Here is a 19,772-nt window from a genome sequence, read left to right as displayed (position 1 = left end):
GGAGTAATTACTCATTGACGTCCACCCAATCGCAGCCGTACGGCTACAAAGGAAAGCTATACAGCTTTCTCAGAAACTTCGTAGTTAAAGAAAAATTCGTCCTGGTACAAATCTACTCCACCTTGGGGGATTCCCCTAAAACATTTTTGACTGGACTTCATGAAATGAACTAACCTATTCCCCTTAAATAATTACTGCATCCTTCATGACATTTTCGCTCATTGATACCCTGAGGTAATAAATCTCGTTCATTGAAAAAACTGGTTAGGCTGCATGAAACATGTGTACTGTCGAAAGTAGAAGTTCGGACGACCGCCATAGTAGCTGGGTTGGGAGAGCATCGTTTGCGAAATGCGAACGTCGTGAGTTCGAATCCAAATGATGGTATGTGATTGTTTTTATCATGATTTGTTATCAATTATATTTCAAACAAAACTGATTAAACTACTTGTTTCCCATCGATCATCACCAAAAATTAGAACAGTTTCTTTGAAAGGCTTTGCTTCGTTAAAATTCCGGTCGGCTTCTTTCCCTGATCTTATTTGGTTTGCATGGCACTGGGTGAATGGTAGCCGGCCTGATATTGGCACCTTGGTGAGACGACAGTCCCGGACAACGTCGTTGGCAAAGTAAGCGCATGCTGCTAGGGCGCGCAGACTAATTTCTTCGGCGATTTTTTCGGTGGCGACGATAGCAGAAGCGACACTCAACGGAGTCGAAGCGAAGAACGCTGGTCACTCTCGGTCACACGTTATGGAAATAACAGGATGAAACATGGAGGGAAGACGCCTGTAGCCCCATGGAAAAGCCGAACATTCAAGGAACAGTCTTGCGTCGCTGCAATAATTCCTGGAGCATCTAGCGTCCTCTCGCGTGACAATTTGACAAGGTCTTGTGCTATTGGCTTCGCGTAAAGAACAAGAGCAAATAAAAAACAAAGCTTTGCGGCTTTATCCACCCATAAACACGATTCTAATAATTAAATAAAGGCGGGGAAAAGAAATAAAATTGAAATGTAAGCACCAGCTATCTTAAATGCGCGTATTCGGGCTTGAGGCACACTGCAAGTACTGCTTACGGGCAGGGTGGTAGAAGTACTTCTAGGACCGCGCTCTGGGCAGTACACTGCGCCGGTAGGATGCGTCCGGAGCAACAACATAAATTATCATGCATGCTCCGAAAAGATGTGGGTAAGGTTTCACTAAGTATTCGACTGCGGATTGGTGCGCACTCTTACGCTGTCGCCTGGCTTATTTTCTGCGTTGCACTATCGTAGGTTGTAGCTTCGGGCGTCGCTGCGCTGCTGGTGTTCAATACGAAGCCGGGCAAGAATGTGGCACTAGTTCTGCGTGCTATATGTAAAAGGTGACGTCGAAGATGCCTCCACCGAGCATGACGTGGAGTGTCGTCATTGGTTTCTTTCTTTGAAGATTCTAAACGGGGCCATGTGAATGGACTCCTGCTCAGTTGAGTCGCAGGCGAAGATGACACAATACAAGGTGGTGTCGGCAGTTTTGTTGTGTGTTGACATACATGAAGAGTATGTCTCCGGTGGCCTCCTTCAAATTCTCCTTAAGGGCGTCGATCTGTACACTGTACGCCGTTGTCTTCAGGTGATTTATCTGCTGCAAGGGCAGAATAGCCTGCGTGACTTGTGCCGTGAACGCTGTTCCACTGCGCGTGATTAAAAATTCGGTGTTGCCGGTACGCAGGGGGATGTGTTCTATGAAAGGCTTCAGTGCCTGTGCTGCATTGTCGTTCCGGAAGGCTTTGTTTAAAGCCAATAGGTGGGCCTTTACGCCTGCGAATCAGGTGAAGTAGTCAATCGCCACTGCATTCCTTTCCGCATGTTGAATTCAAAAATAACCTCAGCTGCAACATTATGACCAGCTTTAATGGTTTATTTAATGGCAGAATTTTCTTGGGAAGTGCTTCTGGCTTTTTCGGAGGTGGGTTCCGCCGCTGACCGTCTGTGCAGTTTTTCACACACCTCTTTTCATTCCGTAGCCATTAGGCTTTGTGCTTAATACGGCGTGGGGCATGAGAGAGCCTGAATTGCCCAGCCGTCAGTTCATCATATGAAACTTATAGAATCCCTTGTGGAAAGCAGGCAAGGACAACAAGAATGTGGGCGCCCTCCTTGGGAGCTAAGTTCTCTACGAAGATGCCACACAGAAGGAGGAATGCATATTTGAACACGGGATCGGGTGAAGTCTTGCCATCGAGGCACTAGATGAAGCTCCGTAGCTGGCGCTTCGAGCGCTGTAGCTGATAAAAAGGAGTGGCGATTACTGGCCCCAGGAAGGCGTCCTTATTGGCGTTGGATCAACAGGGGCGGGCTCGGGAAGGAAAGCCTGCGTCGGAGGGATTAATCGCGTCGAGACTTATGTAAAACGTTGACGCCGAGCTCTTGAGGCTGCTGGCTGCAGAGAGTGATGTGGCCAGACGTTGCTGTGATGTTGGCCAGCCAGCAGAATGCGTAGTGACCGCCGACAACTTCGTGTAGTCGAATGTACAGACAGGGGTGAAGTCTTGGCTCTGCCACTAATAACGCAAGTCCTTGTTTTAATGTGATATCCTTAAAGGCCCTGCTCCGCAGAAAATCCAGTGTTTGCGTTGTCGGCATTGTCAGCGAAAAATCACGAGTGTGGTTCTAGCAGGTGGTCCCTAGGAGGCAGGTGGGCACCTAGGTCACGTGTCCTTTCGACGTCATCACAGTCTGCTCACAGGATAGTGAGCAAACTTCCCTCTGTTTCTTGGTCTCAGTTAATCATTGGTGGTTCGAGAACAGCAACCTGGGTCGCACAAGGCCCACCGCAGGGAGGGTCTGTCATTGCAGGGCAGTGGCGCATCGTTTAACCGCTGCACCACTGCGGCAGGAGGAGTATGAGGTCTCGCAGGGGTCTACGAATGTAAAGTCGTGAATGAATTTCTACATATATGTGAATTAACCTATTACGCTCTTGCGTAAGTGTACCCTCCAAGTCTCTTGCTGGAGAGTTTGCCTTCCCGCTTGACGTGAGGTATCTCGCGTAAACGAAGACGCATTCAGGTGCGTACTTTTTGTGCCAGATTTTTGTGCCAGTTTGTGCCAATTATCTTTCAATGTTTGTGGGATTGTGCCAAATGAAATAAATAAATAAGAATGAATCAAACAAATGTTGCTTGACTGGGACTCGAACCTAGAGCGGTGCTAACACATCAGCTTCGCTGGCCAGTGCCTGAGAGCACTAGGCTATATGCGTCGTTTTTTTTTCTTCAACATGGTATTTATTACAGTGATGTAATGTTCTATGTACATGAACTATATACAAGCCATTATGAAAACAGTGTTAAACAATACATATTGAAAAGACCATGCACTAGAAAGGAACAATGCAGAGCACATCACTAATAGTGAGTGCCACTCCGGTTCGTACTCAGTCTGGGCATACTCGTCTCTTATATGAACAACCATTCGACTGAAGTGATCCTTTGTAGACACAACAGGTTCACAGCGTCTGTCCATCATGTGGGTTTTCCAGAGGCTGTGCAGTCCAATCATAAAGAACATGTCCAGGGGTTCATCAACAAATGACAGCGCAGTGAGATAGCGAACAGAATGTGGAGTCAGATGAATTACTTTTTTTAATGTGCGTTGCAGGATATCCCAGAAGAGTACTGCATCTTTGCAACTGATGAAACAATGCTCAATTGTTTCTGGTTCATCACAAAGGCGGCAATTAACGGTAGACACAAAAATGCCCTTTTTCTCTAACCATGTTCTAACGGTCAACGTACCGGTGTGTAACTTAAAGAAAAAGGTCTTTGTACATGGCGAGACTGGCGTCTTACGTACTCTTTTGAGTACGTCATGCCCCGGTAAACCAAAATACAGAGAGCGGTACATGGGCGGAGGGAAGAGCATACTAATCACATCCTTATACAACTTTTTCCTCGACACTAAAAAAAGGAACTCAGGAGAAAAACGAACAAGTAGGAAACGGACAGCCAAATACCCCTCTTGCATTATGCCCCACAAACACGGACGGTCACAAACATTGGAAGACACAATGAGGTTGGGTAAAACATGAACTAAATTTGTTTGCAGGAATGAACGTACTATTGGGCGTGTAGTGCCACGGAAAAACATGAAACGTGACACTATCTGTCGGACATACAGGTGAACTAGACTAAGGCCACCAGCGCTTACAGGCCGAAAAAGGTTATCAGGCCTCATGGATTCAAAAGAAGAATCCCACACAAAAGTAGCGAAAACCCTATGAAAACGCTGGATAGAAAGTCTTGCGAAATGAATAATTTGCAGTACATAATATATTTTAGTGACGAGAAACAGATTACAGGCGGTCGCCCTGCCAAAAATTGAGAGGCCATGGGGGACAAACGTTTGAGCATAGCGCTGAAAAGTTGACACGCGGTCTTTCCAATAATGTGCGCTATGCTTATAGGCACTCAAAGGGACGCCAAGGTACTTTGGTGGCTGGAGGTATGCTGGTGGTCCATGTTATACCAGCATATTCAGCAGGTGTCGCACCCCAGCTACCAAACCAAAGACCGCAACTCTTAGAGCGATTAATCCGACTTCCTGACACCGAACCAAAGTCCTCCGTTAAACGAATAACCTCATCGATGCTTGGCTTATCAGTACAAAAAAACGCAAGGTCATCTGCATAAGCCAACACCTTCAGTTCGTGGCCCATTATTCCGAAACCATTGACAGCTCTACTGTTGATAACACTTATGCAAAGTGGCTCCAAGTATAATGCGAACAGGAGCGGAGACAGTGGGCACCCTTGTTTCACCGAAGACTGAATTGGGACTGGTTGCGAGAGACAGCCATTAACAATCAAGCGCGTGGTACAAGATTTGTAACAAAGGCGTATGCCAGTAGAAAGTATTGAACCGAGATTGACGTGATTTAAAAGTGCAAAAAGAAATGAATGTGCACACTCTATCAAATGCCTTTGCCAGGTAAATTTGGAGCATTGTTAATTGCTCTTGAGCGTCACTGCAATACTGCAACACCGTACGCACTACATGTAGGTTAGATTGTATTGATCGTCCCCGCAAGCCACAAGTTTGATGAGGCCCAATCAAAGTAGACATTGCAAGCTGCAGCCGATTTGACAGTATTTTAGCAAAAATCTTATAATCTACATTAGAAAGCGTGATTGGTCTGTAGCCATCTACAAATCGAAGTTTTTCCTTATCCTCGGTTTTTGGTATAAAGACAATATGACTTTTCGTAAATGACTGAGGCAGAAATTCAACTTCAATATTTGTCTCAAAAATTTGAAGCAGGACAGGGGCTAGAACGGATTTAAATGCCTTGTAAAATTCTCCTGAGAGGCCGTCAGGCCCCGGGGTTTTCGAAAGCGGCAATTGATCAATTGCATCTTGCAATTCACCAAGGCTTAAATAGCCATTTATTGCCTTGCACTCATCCTCATTGAGTGGGCTAATCATGGACACCAATCGCGCTATATGATCATCGTCAGCAGTGCTAGACGTGGCAGCAAACAGAGCTATATTGGTTTTCAAACTTGGTAACTATGACATCTGTACTTGTGACCAGGGCACTGCCACAGTAGAGCTATGAAATTCGCTTGGCAGCCACGTGACGACGCTCATCTAGCAAGGCCTGTCTAGTAGGCTCCTCAGAGTGCAGAGCACGGTTGCTGCGGGATCGTACACAGGCCGCACGATAGCGTTCTGCATCAAACTTCTGAAGGTTGCACTTAACAGCACCAATTTCCTCTGTGTACAAGCCAGGAGCCTCACATTCAAGCGCATGCAGATTATAAAGACTCTGAAGTAACCTTTCTCCTCACCATGCCTAAGATAAGACTTCACAGAGCCGATCTCAATAGCTATGCTACGAACTGCTAGCTTAAACATCTCCCAAGCTGCAAATAATGGGAAATCCATGCCCAAGCAAGATTCCAAAGCTGTCATCACTCGCTGCTGAAATTTGGGACGGGCACATTCTCCAATCCGCGCAATGACCATAGCATGATCTGGGAAAGAAACAGGCTTGACATCACATGAAATGTGATCTACGGAGATCTACGGAAACGTAAATGCGATCAAGGCGTAAATGTGAGGCTCCTCTGATGTATGTGAAGGCGGATGACAATCCGGCTATATGCGTCGTGTTAAACTGCCCCACACTCTCCCGCTGTTCATTGCGCATCGTCGTCTTCGTCGAATTCCATCAGCGGCGCGAAGACGTGGGTAGAGAACTCAGTCTTTATCGTCGCCGTTAGCGTTCATACAATTCTGCTTTCCAACGCTTACAAAATGCACCGAAAATTCTCTTTAATTTTTTTGCACCGTTTCTCATCGGAACAGATCGTGTGCGCCAAAGGTTTCGCATTGCGTGCGAAATCCGTTCTGTATCACCGGTAATAGTTGCACAAGCTCAGAACTCAGCTTTCCTGTTGGCATGTTGTCGGAATAGGGCGATGGTGGCTGTTTCTGCGCTTCAAAGATTACTCCGTCTGTACAGAATAAATGCAGCGCAGGATGCGGAACGAAGACCGCAGATGCGACGCACTCACAGTTGTCTGGATGTTGGACCGTTCTTTCATTTGCGTAGTATTTGTTCTGTAAATGATCCGTAGCGACTAGACAAGCTCGATATCCTTGCACATACTGCATCCTTGCTGACGGCGTCGCTTAGGGACAGCGACTAATAGGAAATTTGGCTCTTTTCTTCTTTCAGATTTATGCGCGAAGACGACCGTGTCGGGTACTGCCTGTGGACTCGTTTGGGTTTCAAGGAAGTTGGTTGTGGACACTACGGCATTTCTAGCGCAAAAGAAACAGCGTCTACCGTTCGAGGCCTGCAAGCCCCGTGTCCATAACTCATTGGAAAAGTTGCTGTGGTAGTGTAAAGCTCGAACGGCGTAACATTAAAGTCGAATTCCAGCCTCTATAGCCAGTATATATGTAGCCGACTTTATTCTGCCAGATTATGCTCTCGAGGTGCATCGATGAACAGTGCTTTGAATCACAGAGTCGGTTGAGTCCATGGTAGAGAGAGGGTGCGGTAGATGGTCCTTGGCGATCACAAAATGAACAAGGGAGGGGAAAACCTCAGGTTGCTAGAGCCAACGTTTCGACAAGGGGACTTGTCTTCGTCTGGGCAAAGCGTTCATCATCGGCAGGGATTAAATAGGGCCTTCGCTCCGAGGAGGAAGGGCCCGGGGGTGGGGAAGGAAAGTGGTGTGGGAGGGGATGCGTGTCAGGAAGGGGAGGGAGGTGAATCATGATTCATTAGGCTGCAATAGTGGAACAACTTATATCCGGGGGGTGTGTAATGAACAAAAGGCTTTGAAGGGGCTGCGACGGGGGAAGGGGAGAAGGCGCTGGGTGAACCTGCAAAACTCAGATAAAAGGATTAGTCAGCGTGGTACAGGGAAATGAGAACAAGGAAAAAAAAAAAAAAAGCTGGCACTGGAAGGAGAAAGGAAGGGGGGCATTTCCAAGGAAGGAGAAGGCAGGGGGGGGGGGGGGGAAATGGCTCGTGTTCAGAGAAAGCCAAAAAGTGGGGGCGGAGGGGGTAACAGGAGTGTCATGGTTTCCGAGAACTGGTAGCAGGGGATTAGGAGAAAAAGAAGAGAGAAAAAAAAAAGTTGAACAAAGGGAGAGGGTGACGAGGCCGGAAATGGGGTGGAAGATATGACGTGGGAAGGGTGCAAGGAGCGACAGTATACTTATGTGAGGTTCTAGGAAATAGTCTGACCATGTGCAAGACATTTGTTAATTTAAAATTATGCTGACCCTGGAATGTACCTGAGAGATTCCAGGTTTCCTCTGGACATGTTGAACCCGGTTGGTTGCAGTGTTTTAAATTTGTGGATTAGGAATGCTTCTCTGTATTTTCTGTCCCTAGTCGATTTGAAGCCTGACTGAAGAATGAACAATTTGAGTTCGTCGAATTTGTGATGGCGTTGATTAAAATGGGTCGACACTGCCTTCTGTTCATTCCGTGTTGTGTCAGCCCGGTGCCCGTTTAATCTGGCACTCATTGTTTGTCCGGTTTCTCCGATATATTGTTTCTGGCAGTAGGAGCACTGGAGCATGTAGATAATATTGGACGATGTGCAGTCAAAACTGGTCTTTATATCGAAACTGAAATCGCTTGCCGTACTTTTAACCGCAGTGTCCCTTTGTAAATGTTTGCATGTCTTGCATCTAGGTCGAGAGCATGAAGTTACTGTCGGTGGTGGTTTCTTACCGAGCCTAGCATGCACCAGGATGTCCCTCAGGTTTGTGTTGCGTCTGTATGTTACCCTTGGTGCGTCGGGAAATATTTTCTTGAGACGGTCGTTACCAGTTAAAATGGGGTGGTATTTCCGCAGGATATTGTTTATGTTTGGAAGCGCGTTTGAGTATTTCGTTATAAGTGCAGGAGGTCGTTGACTGTTAGCTTTTGTTCGTTTTTTAAGAACTACATCTCGTTTCAAAGTGGTTGCTCGTTGGAACGCATTATTAAGGGTTGTCTGTGGATGGTTTCTGGTGATTAGTGTGTTTTTTAGCGAGTGGGGGTGTTTCAGGTAGTCATCGTCGTCGCTACATTTTCTTCTTAGTCTCATTGCGTGTCCTACGAATATACCTTGTTTGCAGTGTCTTGGTGATGGCTAGTGAAATCTAAGTATTGTTGTCGGTCAGTAGGCTTCCTGTAAAGTGTGGTTTTGAGCTTGCTATTTTCTAAATGGACAGTGGTGTCAAGGAAATTGACTTGCGTTTTCGAGGAGTTAGACGGACGCCTTTTTCTTTCACTTAGAGATGAGTTTCAGACGTTCGGGCTATGATATTACCGAAGTTGGAGAAGAGATGTGATAGAGGCCTTTGTTCTGGAGTGCGCCAAGTTAGGCTTATATGATGATTAAAAGACGAAAAATTCCCGTGTCTATTCTTCAGGAGAACAAGAAGCTGCTGTCGAAGTACTCTTCGAAGGCTAGATGACATCCTATGCGACCAGGTGGGCTCGGCATTCCTGTATTCACACTTCGTACGGGTCTTGGCGGAGGGAACGGCGGTGTTTGTAGTTTGCGAGTAAATGATTTGCTATAGGTGCTTGTCGGAGCTTGCGAGATGGGCGAAAAGCAATCATTGCAACAATTAAGGAGCCTTCGTAGGAGTTCTCGTCTGTCCGCGGGTAGAAGCAAGGTTAAATTCATAGGTTGGCTGTGGGGCTTTGGGAAGCTTTCGCGACGTGACAAAAGACGAACGTATTGCTCAGGTCAGCAATTTCACCCAAGGAGACGACAGACTTGACACTGATTATTTCTGTGTGTTCATGTGTGGAGTTGGTTAAAAAATCACTAAGTTTTCTGTGGTAGCTTACACTCTATCTATGCTGGGTCACTAAGAACGCCACTATGTAGTACAAATTTTGAATCAGTGCATTCGGTTACGGAGGCGTACTGCTCCTGGGATGTCAATATTTTTACGGGCAAACTTATTAAGGCCGGTGGCGTATGAATGTTATCTTCCTGCAATCTCGCTGCTGGCACGTCTTTCCCACTGCGAAGCTCAGCACTCCAGTTCTCTCGCGATTCGGTTGTGTGAACACGACCAAAATTATGTGGGTGCTTGTGGAGCGTTTTTCATGCGCACAGTTTTGTCGAGTGCAAACAGGATGCGATGAAGTGGATTCATCTGTTGCGGGGAAAGATGTAAGCAGGGCGAGCGGCGAGTTGCGTAAATATGTGCCACAAGCGCATCCGACATCTGCGCCAGCAGGTCACGGGTCGAAAGGCACGCCAGCTGTAGTTGGGAGCCTGGCTTCAACAAAGCGAACTTGCGAGGCGCGCAAAAAGGGGAGATGAGTCTTGTAAACTAAAAAAAAAGTTTACGCCAGTACAGCGTGCAGAGTATGGACTCTTAGAAAAAGGAATTAAAGCATAACTGAACACGTTACCCTGTTGATATCACAGAACAATTATGTGCTCTGATGTCCCAAGCGGGCACATGGGATAGAAGGAACAGCGTAGTGGAGGGTTCCGGAATATTTGTTTGCGACTGCGGATTTTAACGTACGCTGACATGGAACAGAGCAGGGGCTCCTTTCGTGCTTCACATCTATCGAAAGGAGTGCTCCGTGGCACGGATTGAACGCGGACCCTCCGGATCAGGAGTTTTAACTGGGCTGAAAGAACATGTTTCAAGTGTGTGTTCTACGCACTTTACACTTTAATTCACTGAGTGAATATTCCTGTGAAAATGCGAGTTTGCTTTTCGTGCAACCTTCGCAGACTTGTAGCGCTCCTTTGAAGCTGGAACCCAGGAGTTGTATGCGTCATAAATAAGGCTACTCTCCAGCGCACTCCATGATAGGGATACGGTAAGGGGCCTAATTACCAAAAATACGCACTATCATGCTTGACAACGGACGCAGATTTCTATCTCAAAACGTATGAAGTTGGTGAAGTTACCAAGATTTTCACTGAAGATTCTATCACTTGACCCTCATACGTACAAGACCGCCGCTGTCGCATTGAAAGTCTACTATTGCCAACTTCATGAGATTCACTGGTCACTGACCATGGTCAAACAAAAATGACGTTTCGGGAGCGCTACGGCTCCCTTGTTCACAATGAGCAACCTGCTCGACGTCCCGGGCTTTTTGTAGCGGTTAGTATCGTTTTTAGACATTTAGCGTAGATAGGGTGCAATGTGCCATAATTCTTATTTATTGTGTTAGGCGTAGCCTGGATGATTAGTGACTCGAGATTTCGGCGGGCTGATACATTCTTTTTTTTTCTGTTGTCACTATATCTGCTTCATCCCAGTTAATTTCATGGCCAGTCTCTTGCGCATGCTCCGCGATTGCGTTCGTTGTCGCTTTTCCTTTTCGTACGTCGCACTGATGTTCTTTCAGGCGTCTCGTGAGATCTTTCGTTTCGCCTATACAAACTGATCAACAGTCGGCGCAGGCGATTTTGTAAACGACGCCGGGAAACTTTGCACGAGGGAGCTGATATTTCACGTTTACCAGCTCCTTTCTTATCTTGCTTGTTGGTACATGTGCAACATGGACGCCGTGCTTGCGGAACATCCGCGCCAGCGCCTCGCTGATCCCTGATATATCCGGGATAGGGGCTCGCTTCGATTTCGGTGCGTCGGCACTTTCGTCTTCCCTGGCAGTAGGCATCTTCGATGGAGCCAATCTTCTTTTCGTGTTCCGAATGAAGGAAAGCGGGTAGCCGTTTCTTTTTAAGTCATTTTCCACGGTCTTCATTTCGTGGTGTAGGGCTGCGTCTTCACTGCAGACTTCCCTGGCGCGGTTGATTAGAGATGCAACCACTGACCGCTTGTGACTGACTGGGTGCGCTGAATTGAAATTTAGGTATCTTCCAGAATGCGTCCGTCGGTTTCCGGTAAACGTTAAAACTAAGACCAGTCGGAGTACGTGTTACCACAGTGTCGAGGAACGGAAGGCAGCCGTCGGTCTCTTCCTCAACAGTAAAGTTGATCGAGGGCTGAATGGCGTTGAGCTGATCGAGGATAATGCGCGTGTGCTTTCGGTCTATGACGCAGAAGCAGTCGTCCACATACTCACTGACCAGTGAATCTCATCAAGCCGTGATTCCTGACCAGACGGTATGCCGTCGAACTCTCGACTATATTGTCAACTACAGCAATTCAGTATGTTTCTAGATGGGGAAATGCTTCCATTGCAGACAGTAGGCATTGTATATTTAGTGTGATGGAAATATGCCCTGGGCGTTGGGCAGCATTCTTTGTGGATAGGCCATCGTCGCTGAAGTTGCAACACGTGATAGAAGATTCTCCTCTGTTGTGGGAAGGAGGGTTCGGCAACGACCTTGCACGGTTGCCAAAACCAGCACCCATAATAGAACAGTTATTTACCATTACACTGGTGGTCTTCAGAGAGGCATAATGTAAGGATGGTGCAATCACGGTGTATATGCAAGCGCGATTAGAAAAACAGCACCAAATTCGTAAGCAGAAAAAGTGATAGGTTCCGATAGTAGACTAGAAAATATCACCATTAACGCAAAGGTCATGCAGAAGAACAATGCGTCATGGAACACAATAAGTGTTAAATGACTGTCGACTAGACTCCGGACGTGCACGTGTCTCCGCACCTATATTTTCCCCCACAGCGCGTATGGGCTCACCATGTGGGTGATGTCGAGTAGCGTCCAGCACGGGCCGCCGGCAATCGCGGTGTAGTTGTTGCGAGCGGTCTGGGCTGCACCGAAGAGCGCTAAGATGGCGAGGGGTGTGCACTTGAGGAGAACAGCTGCAATCTCGGCAGGGCGAAGCACGTCCATCGTCTTCCTAACATAGAAGGCAAAAAGAAATTCTGAGGGTTGTAAATGTGCTGCAACTGACTCGCCCTCCGTGGGCACAGAAAGGTTTTTGATTAAAGAAAATGGCGCAGTAACTATGCCGCATCTCGATGGTGACGTTAACCACACAATAAGGGAACTGATGAATGAGGAAGTGAAGTAAAAAGGAAGAAAAAGGTTCTGTTGCGGAAGACTCCGGAGTGATTTCGACCACGCAGGGTCTTTACCGACATTGACATCGCACCGACAGGAACGGTATGAATGTGGGAGTGAAAAACGTTTGAGGAATAGAGGACGAAAGAGAGATAGAGGCGCCATGATGGCGGACTCCGAGTTAATTTAGACCACCCGGGGCTGTTTAACGTACGCTGACATCGCGCAGTACATGGGCGTGTTTTGATTTTATCGGCATAGAGAAGATGCTGCCTTGCTGGGATTTGACCCCGTCCCTCACTTTCAGGAAATGAGCAATAAACCTGCGCTTAAAATTAGTGCATCGGCAAAGCTCATAGCCAGCTACTCGTGACAAGCGCTTGCAGTTTCCTTGGCTGCATCACGTGGCGCATGGCTTTTAGCATTACAAAATACCGCATTCACAGCGTCGGTGGCGTAAGGAAGGGAACAGAACGTGATAGGCGGCGAGGGCTAGCGGCTCTGGATGGGACAGCTGTCCTGAATTCCTAGTGATGATTGCTGAGAACGAATTACTGAGGGAAAAGATTTCCCTACGGCAGCGCTTCTGCTCCTATTCGACTTGACAAGCTAGCAGTTCATCTGTCAGCGCACGATTAGCAGGCGGCGTCTCTGTCGACAGAGCGGACATGACCAAGAGAGTATCTTCTCCGGATGCTTCCGTGTTACGCTTTGAATTGTACTGGGTATACCGCCCGTTCATCTGGCCGAGTGTGTATACACATTCTATCGCGAAGCCTGGCGGTTTCACGTTCCGCCTTACGTACGGTTGCATTCAGCCACACTGATTAATAAGGCTGATCCGACTGTCTCGCGTAATACCTTCAGCTGCACGATCCACACCGCCTGAGACCTGAGCCGTAAAGACGAAGCGGCATCGGCTGTATGAGCAGCGCTCGTGCTTGTGCTATGACAGTACAGTGCAGCCCATCTCGGATGAGCTTCCTGTAAAAGTTTATCGCGCAGAAACGAAAGAAAGGGAGAGAAAGGAACAGGAAAGCTGGGATGTTCACCAAGACAGTGTTCTGGTTGGCCACACTGCAGGGTGTGAAAGAAAAAGAGGATAAACAAGAGGGAACAACAAGTGCACACATGAACAAATAACGTTTCGCACTAATAGCGTGCATTTTTGTTCCTTTTTTCTCAAAGTATTACGCAATGTTTGTCCTCTTTTAGTGAAAAGTGGCAGTCTCTTGCGAGTAGGCTAACGCCAGTTCTGCCCCGACTAACCAGTGCTGACCACAACTGCACTTCAGCTTAGTTTACTAGTACAGATTGAAACCTAAAATCCCGTCCATGAATCGCGCGCCCTATGCTACCTGCCTTTCAGCTCTCCACATAATCGCCATCCACGTTTTTCACTGATGAAAGCAAAAGATCAGTACATCCCAAGCGACAGTGTAATGTATTTTTCTATTCAAAATGAGACCTGAAGAGTAGACGCGACAGAGCTTGTCCTTGTTTTCCCTTTTTATTTCTTTTCTTTCTCATTTCTTACCGATCACGCATCCAAATCACATTACCGATTACCAATGAGCGATCACAATTATCGACTAACAATCACACACATTATCTAGGTTACGCTGCATTGCATACTCGACCACTAAGTACTCCTAGACAAAGGCATCATTTGTTTCGCTGCAATGAAGCACCATAACACACCGTTTTCATTCCGCGCAATTTCTGAAGCATAATTAGGATATGTGGATTAGTTTTGCATAATTAGAGTAACATCAGCACACATCCCGAACACACGTACGAAGTCACACAAATCCCAAAGTTTTCACTAGGTACCTAACTAGCACGTTTTGATTGTTATTTTTGCCGCTATTTCCACGCAATAAAGAAAAAAAAGACCCCTCGCGGCCTATGCGGGCTGTGCCCGCTCAGAACGCAGGGTGCCTGGGTTCGAAGACCAATGGCGGCTATTCACTTTCAATGATTTACTTAAATATTCTGATTTTCAAAGTTCTTGATTTTTTCCGAATGGCCTACGACAACGAGCAATGCCGGGTTTCCAGCAGAATGAGCTCTTTACGCTTTCGTGTGAAGTACATTTGCGTCATTAATTCCTGAAAAGTCGCAGCAACCTTTGGAGGTTCTTTAAATAATCCAGTTTTAGCCTAGCTAATATTGAAGTAGATAGGCACTTAACCTAAGTCCGCGGGGAAGAGAACGAAGGTAAAACTTTTTTTTGCACATTATATTAGACCGAATGGCCAGCATGGTTCAGGACCAGTTCAGTGGTGGTGAAACGCAGTTATTCACGCCTACATTCAGTATGTTTATGAAATTTCGCAATTTACTAAACATTTTTACCTACTGTAGGCACAAAACAAAGCCAAGTGCCGTGCACGGACTTATGGAATAGAATTTTAGTGCATACCTCCTAAATATCTTGGCATTTCACTCCACGGAGTAATCTCAAGTGCACATTACTGGAGGGAGCTGGTTATTTGAGCGTCATGAACAGAATTTTCTTCCGCATCCGCTTTAAATTTTTGCTCCAGCCCGGGCCTGGAGCGCGCTTGCGGCGACAAAAATGCAATGCGTATTGAAGATCAACCCTTCGCTACGAATTTAATTAAATATTTTCAACGAATTTGTCTGACGCTTGACATGCATTTCCGCGCCGATAACTATCTCATGCCCTTTTCTGCAGGAAGACTCGGGAAGTGCACCTGTGTGTGAGACAGACAGTTACTTGTTTACTTTTTGTAAGTGTTCCTACCCGATTCTGAGGTTATGCTTGCCGGTTGAGTTCAGGACCCTGCGTTCCAATTTAGTGCACTCTTGAAATTTTATCCACCACTTTGTCTATACACAGATTTATGGGGGAAGTTTATGCTTCAGTGTGGTTTGCACACTGTGCTTTTCAAAATTAGTATTTGTATTCCTTGGCGTGCAAGAATCTATGCTGATTGAAGATACCGATACTCTTTCCGCCTTCTATTAATCTACTTTGTTATCAAGTAGAATAATGTGTCAATACTGGTACGCAAAATGTCCATTTTTCTGTGCACCAAAACATTTCCCTGCACGCTGCACATGAAATCTGTGCAGAGTGGCTTAAAATGAAATCCATTTTTGTCTCTTCTCTACTTCTAGCCATTGTGATATACAAGAAATTACCAAACAATGCTTTATTAATCCTAATGCGCCATTTAGCTTCAGGGTGTGCTACTAAAAAACTAAAGAATGATTGTTTTACCTTCCCAGAGCATGCGATAGCGTGTGGCTTGTTAAGACGAATAAGAACGTCAAGACCTGATTTCCCAAGTGGACTTCACAGTCGGTGAAGAACTTTCTTGTTAGGCCGTAACACTCAACCTGCCGTTATCCAAGAAAGAAATTTGGGCTTTTAGGCGCATGATGCTCTACCTAAAGAACATTTATCAAAAAGTGACTTTCGAGCAGACTGGCTTCCATTCAACCTATTCCGCCCTTCCTTGACGCCCTTTTAGTACTGTTTCCTGTTGACCTAGAGCAACACAGCTATTTGATCAATCCTTTGTAAATAGCTTGTGCATAGAGCCACTTTCCGCGCTAAACTCTGGTAATAAATAGCACATGACGAAAAAAACTGATAGTCCAGCGCTCTAGGGCCTCCGGAGAAGAATTTTGCGTTATTTGCGTCTCCGGTGATTAGAATCCTGCTCTGAAGTTTTCTGTCGTAGACACCATTCAGACGGAAAAGGTCGGATTATTTCATAAACTTTCGTTCTATGTTCGGCTTCATAATTTGCCCTTCAGGTTCGCTGAAGTTTCCGAACAATGTTGGTCGAGATTGGAAGCTAAAAACATTTTATGTCTAAAACTCGAATGAAGCAACCCTTCCTAGTAGTTTGGTTTGGATTATTGGGGTTTAACGTCCCAAAGCGACTCAGGATATGAGGGACGCCGTAGTGAAGGGCTCCGGAAATTTCGACCACCTTCCTAATGATGTTAACAGTTAGCGCATACACGTACTGCTTGGCGGCGGCCGAGCTCTGCTACTGCGACAATTTCTCTCAACACGCACCTTTTAATCCGGCCACGGGAGCCGCGCAGCATGCGGGCGAAAGCGAAAATTGTGGTATATTTGAATTTTTTGGCGCGTCGTCGTTTGTGGTTGTAATTCATGTTACAGCGGTGAATACACCAAATTTTTGGCGTCTCCTTTGTTGTGAATGGTGCGCAAAACATTACTAACTGTTAATTACAACATATCAGCATGTAATGTGATTATTGTTACGAGGCTCTTCCCCTACCCGGGAAGTCGTCACGCTAGGACTTCCGAGTGTAATACTAATTGTTTAACAAACGTTGCATATAATATGTGCTGAAGAAATATGAAACTTAAGACGTGAAATTCTCGAGCGCTTGGTAAGTGTAATGGATCGGTAGTGCGTGCGGGGCCATTAGTACCGCTAATTCTTTCTCAGCATTCAGCCGCTGCCGTCTTCAATGGACCCCCCCACCCCCGGCGGGAGGGTGCGGCGGGGTGCGCTCGAAGCGAACAGTCACATTTCTGGGAACGATGCGCGGCCGCGAAGGCACAGGGCCGCGCGGGTGTCCATCGCCCTTTGGGGCCTATTCGCGCCTGCTACCCGGGGAGCGCTGAAAGCCGCCGCAACGCCGATCGCCCCTCTCGTCTTAACGGACATCAGATGCGACACAAACTCGCGACAAACGTCTGGTCCGAAAGGTCTGCAGACCTTCTGAAGATTAAGCACTGCCGGATGGAACGGTGTCAGTCCGCTGTTGACGAGGGGGCAATAAAAATGACGAGTAGGCGACAGCGCGGCTAGCCGAGGAAACGAAGGCCTGATTTGAGTGTCGCGACTGACCGGTGTCGGTAAGGCGCCGACTAAACAGCCCTGGGAAAGCTAAGTCGCCTAGGAACGCGGGTCCGAGCTCGCAGTGGCAGTTACGGCGGTAACTGCCCGTTTGTGCCGGATAATACCTAATTCCGGGACGACGCCAAGGTCGAGGGTCATCGGGGAAACCGACCGCACGTGTTGGTACGAATGTGTGTTTGTGTTTTCTTTTTCTTTTATTTTTGCGAGGGAGAGAATGTTTTACCCTGCACGTGCTGGCACGGCTGTGTATTTGCTTTTGCTTTTATTTTGAGGTGGAGAGAATGTTCTACCTTACAGGATCTGGAGGGCTGGCCATGCTCTCGACAAACCAATCATGGGAAGTGTGTAACATAATTGGTTGCTACCAGATGTGGGCCGGGCATTTAGGTCTTTAAAACCGGGCCCCCGATCCGGAAAAAGGGTTCTGGGCTAAGGTCACATGGACCTCCCCTAGTGTTAGCCAGTTCCAGCCTTTTTGTCTTTTTGCCGCCTAATTTGTCTCTAGTGCCGAAACCTGTATGTAATGAAAATTTCTTTACATAAGCTTCGAGTATTCCCTTTATCCCTGCATCGTAACTCATCGCAACACCGTCTCTGACGGGGCAACCCTGGTGCGACGATAGCGCTTCAGTCTTCCAGTTGAACAAACCGTCTCTGGCGCCTTTGTGCGAGGAAGGAAGATAAAGAGAACAGTGAACTTTATGGTAAGGATTTTATAATCAGATTTTTTTCCCACTTGGTTAGGTTCATCATTCGAATGGTGGTTATATTCTCACAAGTATAGCATGATATCATCTGACGCGTATATGAACTGCGCTTGAATAAATAGTTTCTCACTCGATGCCATTCTGTGTTCTTGAAGGGGATAGCATAAAAGCTGGAGTGAATTAAAAGGACAAAGCAGAGATTGTTTTCTCTTATACTTATCTCGTACTCGTGCAAAATCATACCTGAAAGCAAAATCATACTAGGAAATGTGATGAGTTTTACAGGATGTACTGAGTGCGCGCGAATTTCGCGTGGTCATGTCTGTACACTAATGCGTGACGTGTCATTAGAAAGCGAAAACACGCAGAAAAGATTGTTTATTGACCCCTCTTTCCTTGCTCTACTTATGCCTCATGCCTCAGCTGCCGCGGCAGAGCGGATCTACAGCGCGATACGAGAGCGCTATCTGTTCGAATCCGGACGTTTGTTTTCCTGCTCTGTCCTGCCTTCCCAACCGAAATTCTCCTGCCAGGAAACTACTCAGGTTTTTACAGGTTTTTCTTGTGTTCCTTGCGAAGTGTTTCTTTTTTTAAATACTCAATTTTCGTGGCGGTATTTGCCTGCAATACAGTAAGGCCGTCAGTTCGCGACTGCAAAGCAAGTGATTGTGCATCGCAATCTATTGCCAGTACCGTCGTGATTTTCTCTGAAGGTTCGTAGTCAGTGCAACACTAACATTTTACGCCTCCTGTGCACTAAAATTGTGAGTATTCGGTGTTGTTGAGGTTAAAAAAAACAAAAAGGTCCAAAAAAATAAACTGCCACGAAACTGGTAGACCATATACCAAAGGTGTCGTGGCACATGCGTTGAAAAGCATTAAAATAATTCCGTGAAATATTATATTTATTCACGTTGAGTTCAACTGCGACTGTTGTCACAGTTTATAGCAGCGAAATTAAAGCGCAGGTTTTCTCCCATGAAAGAAGGCTCGGATAAAATCACGTTAGTTCGCGTTGAGCACCTTGCTTTTCGACATTACGACGACAGTAAGCCTACGACTTGCCTGCCGTTTAATTTCTAGTAGATTATGCCCTTTTAACTGTACATCAGTACCAGTGGTCATGTTCTTGTGTCTTCCTTTGTCCCAGTTTCAAATCCCTTTGTTCTACTCAATCTAAGACTTGCTTTGCATAGAGTGCTTGCTATACTACTTGCATTTATACGATATAGGCTCTTAGGTATTTATTATTGCTACCGCAATGCGGCGTAGAAAAAACTAACCCGTTTTATCGCCATTGATGCTTCAAAAATACAACTTTATAGAATGGCTGAACCTTCATTTCAGAAGCTGTTAGCTTCGGAGTCAATATTGACAGAACAGAGTGACAATACCCTTCTTTCGTTGAACATACGCAGCAGGACAAGGTTCCTACCATTTCATAATTCTCAATAGTAAAGCGCGAAATACACAATAGTGTGGAACGAAGTTGCACACAAATTGCAATGCAAACCAAGTGGTTTATTATACCCTGCAATGAGCTGGTAGGAAAAAATTACGAGGAACTTTAGCGGCTAAAGTGCTGAAAGGCGAAAGCCTGAGTGCTGCATTCTGCTACGCGATTGTTCACTTCACATTGTGTTGGTGCATTAATTAACCGCCAATTAATGACGCTTAAGCTTCGCCTTTAGGAGTGGAACGCG

At 46.3% G+C, this 19,772-nt stretch overlaps 1 protein-coding gene across 1 annotated transcript in view; it reads right to left on the bottom strand.

Annotated features, from left to right (window-relative positions):
- The window catches only part of LOC149337640 (ATP-binding cassette sub-family C member 3-like), a 245,206-nt gene that overhangs the window by 223,279 nt on the left and 2,155 nt on the right, over positions 1–19,772 (bottom strand). Inside the window, exon 2 of the mRNA XM_089553472.1 lies at positions 12,156–12,314. Coding sequence (XP_089409598.1) covers positions 12,156–12,314 — 159 coding nt within the window. The remainder of the gene's footprint in view (positions 1–12,155; positions 12,315–19,772) is intronic.

Source organism: Amblyomma mixtum, chromosome 7, assembly GCF_055824585.1.
Source record: "Amblyomma mixtum isolate Tamu chromosome 7, ASM5582458v1, whole genome shotgun sequence".
In the NCBI taxonomy this organism is placed as follows: Eukaryota; Metazoa; Arthropoda; class Arachnida; order Ixodida; family Ixodidae; genus Amblyomma; species Amblyomma mixtum.
This window is presented reverse-complemented; position numbering and strand designations above follow the sequence as displayed.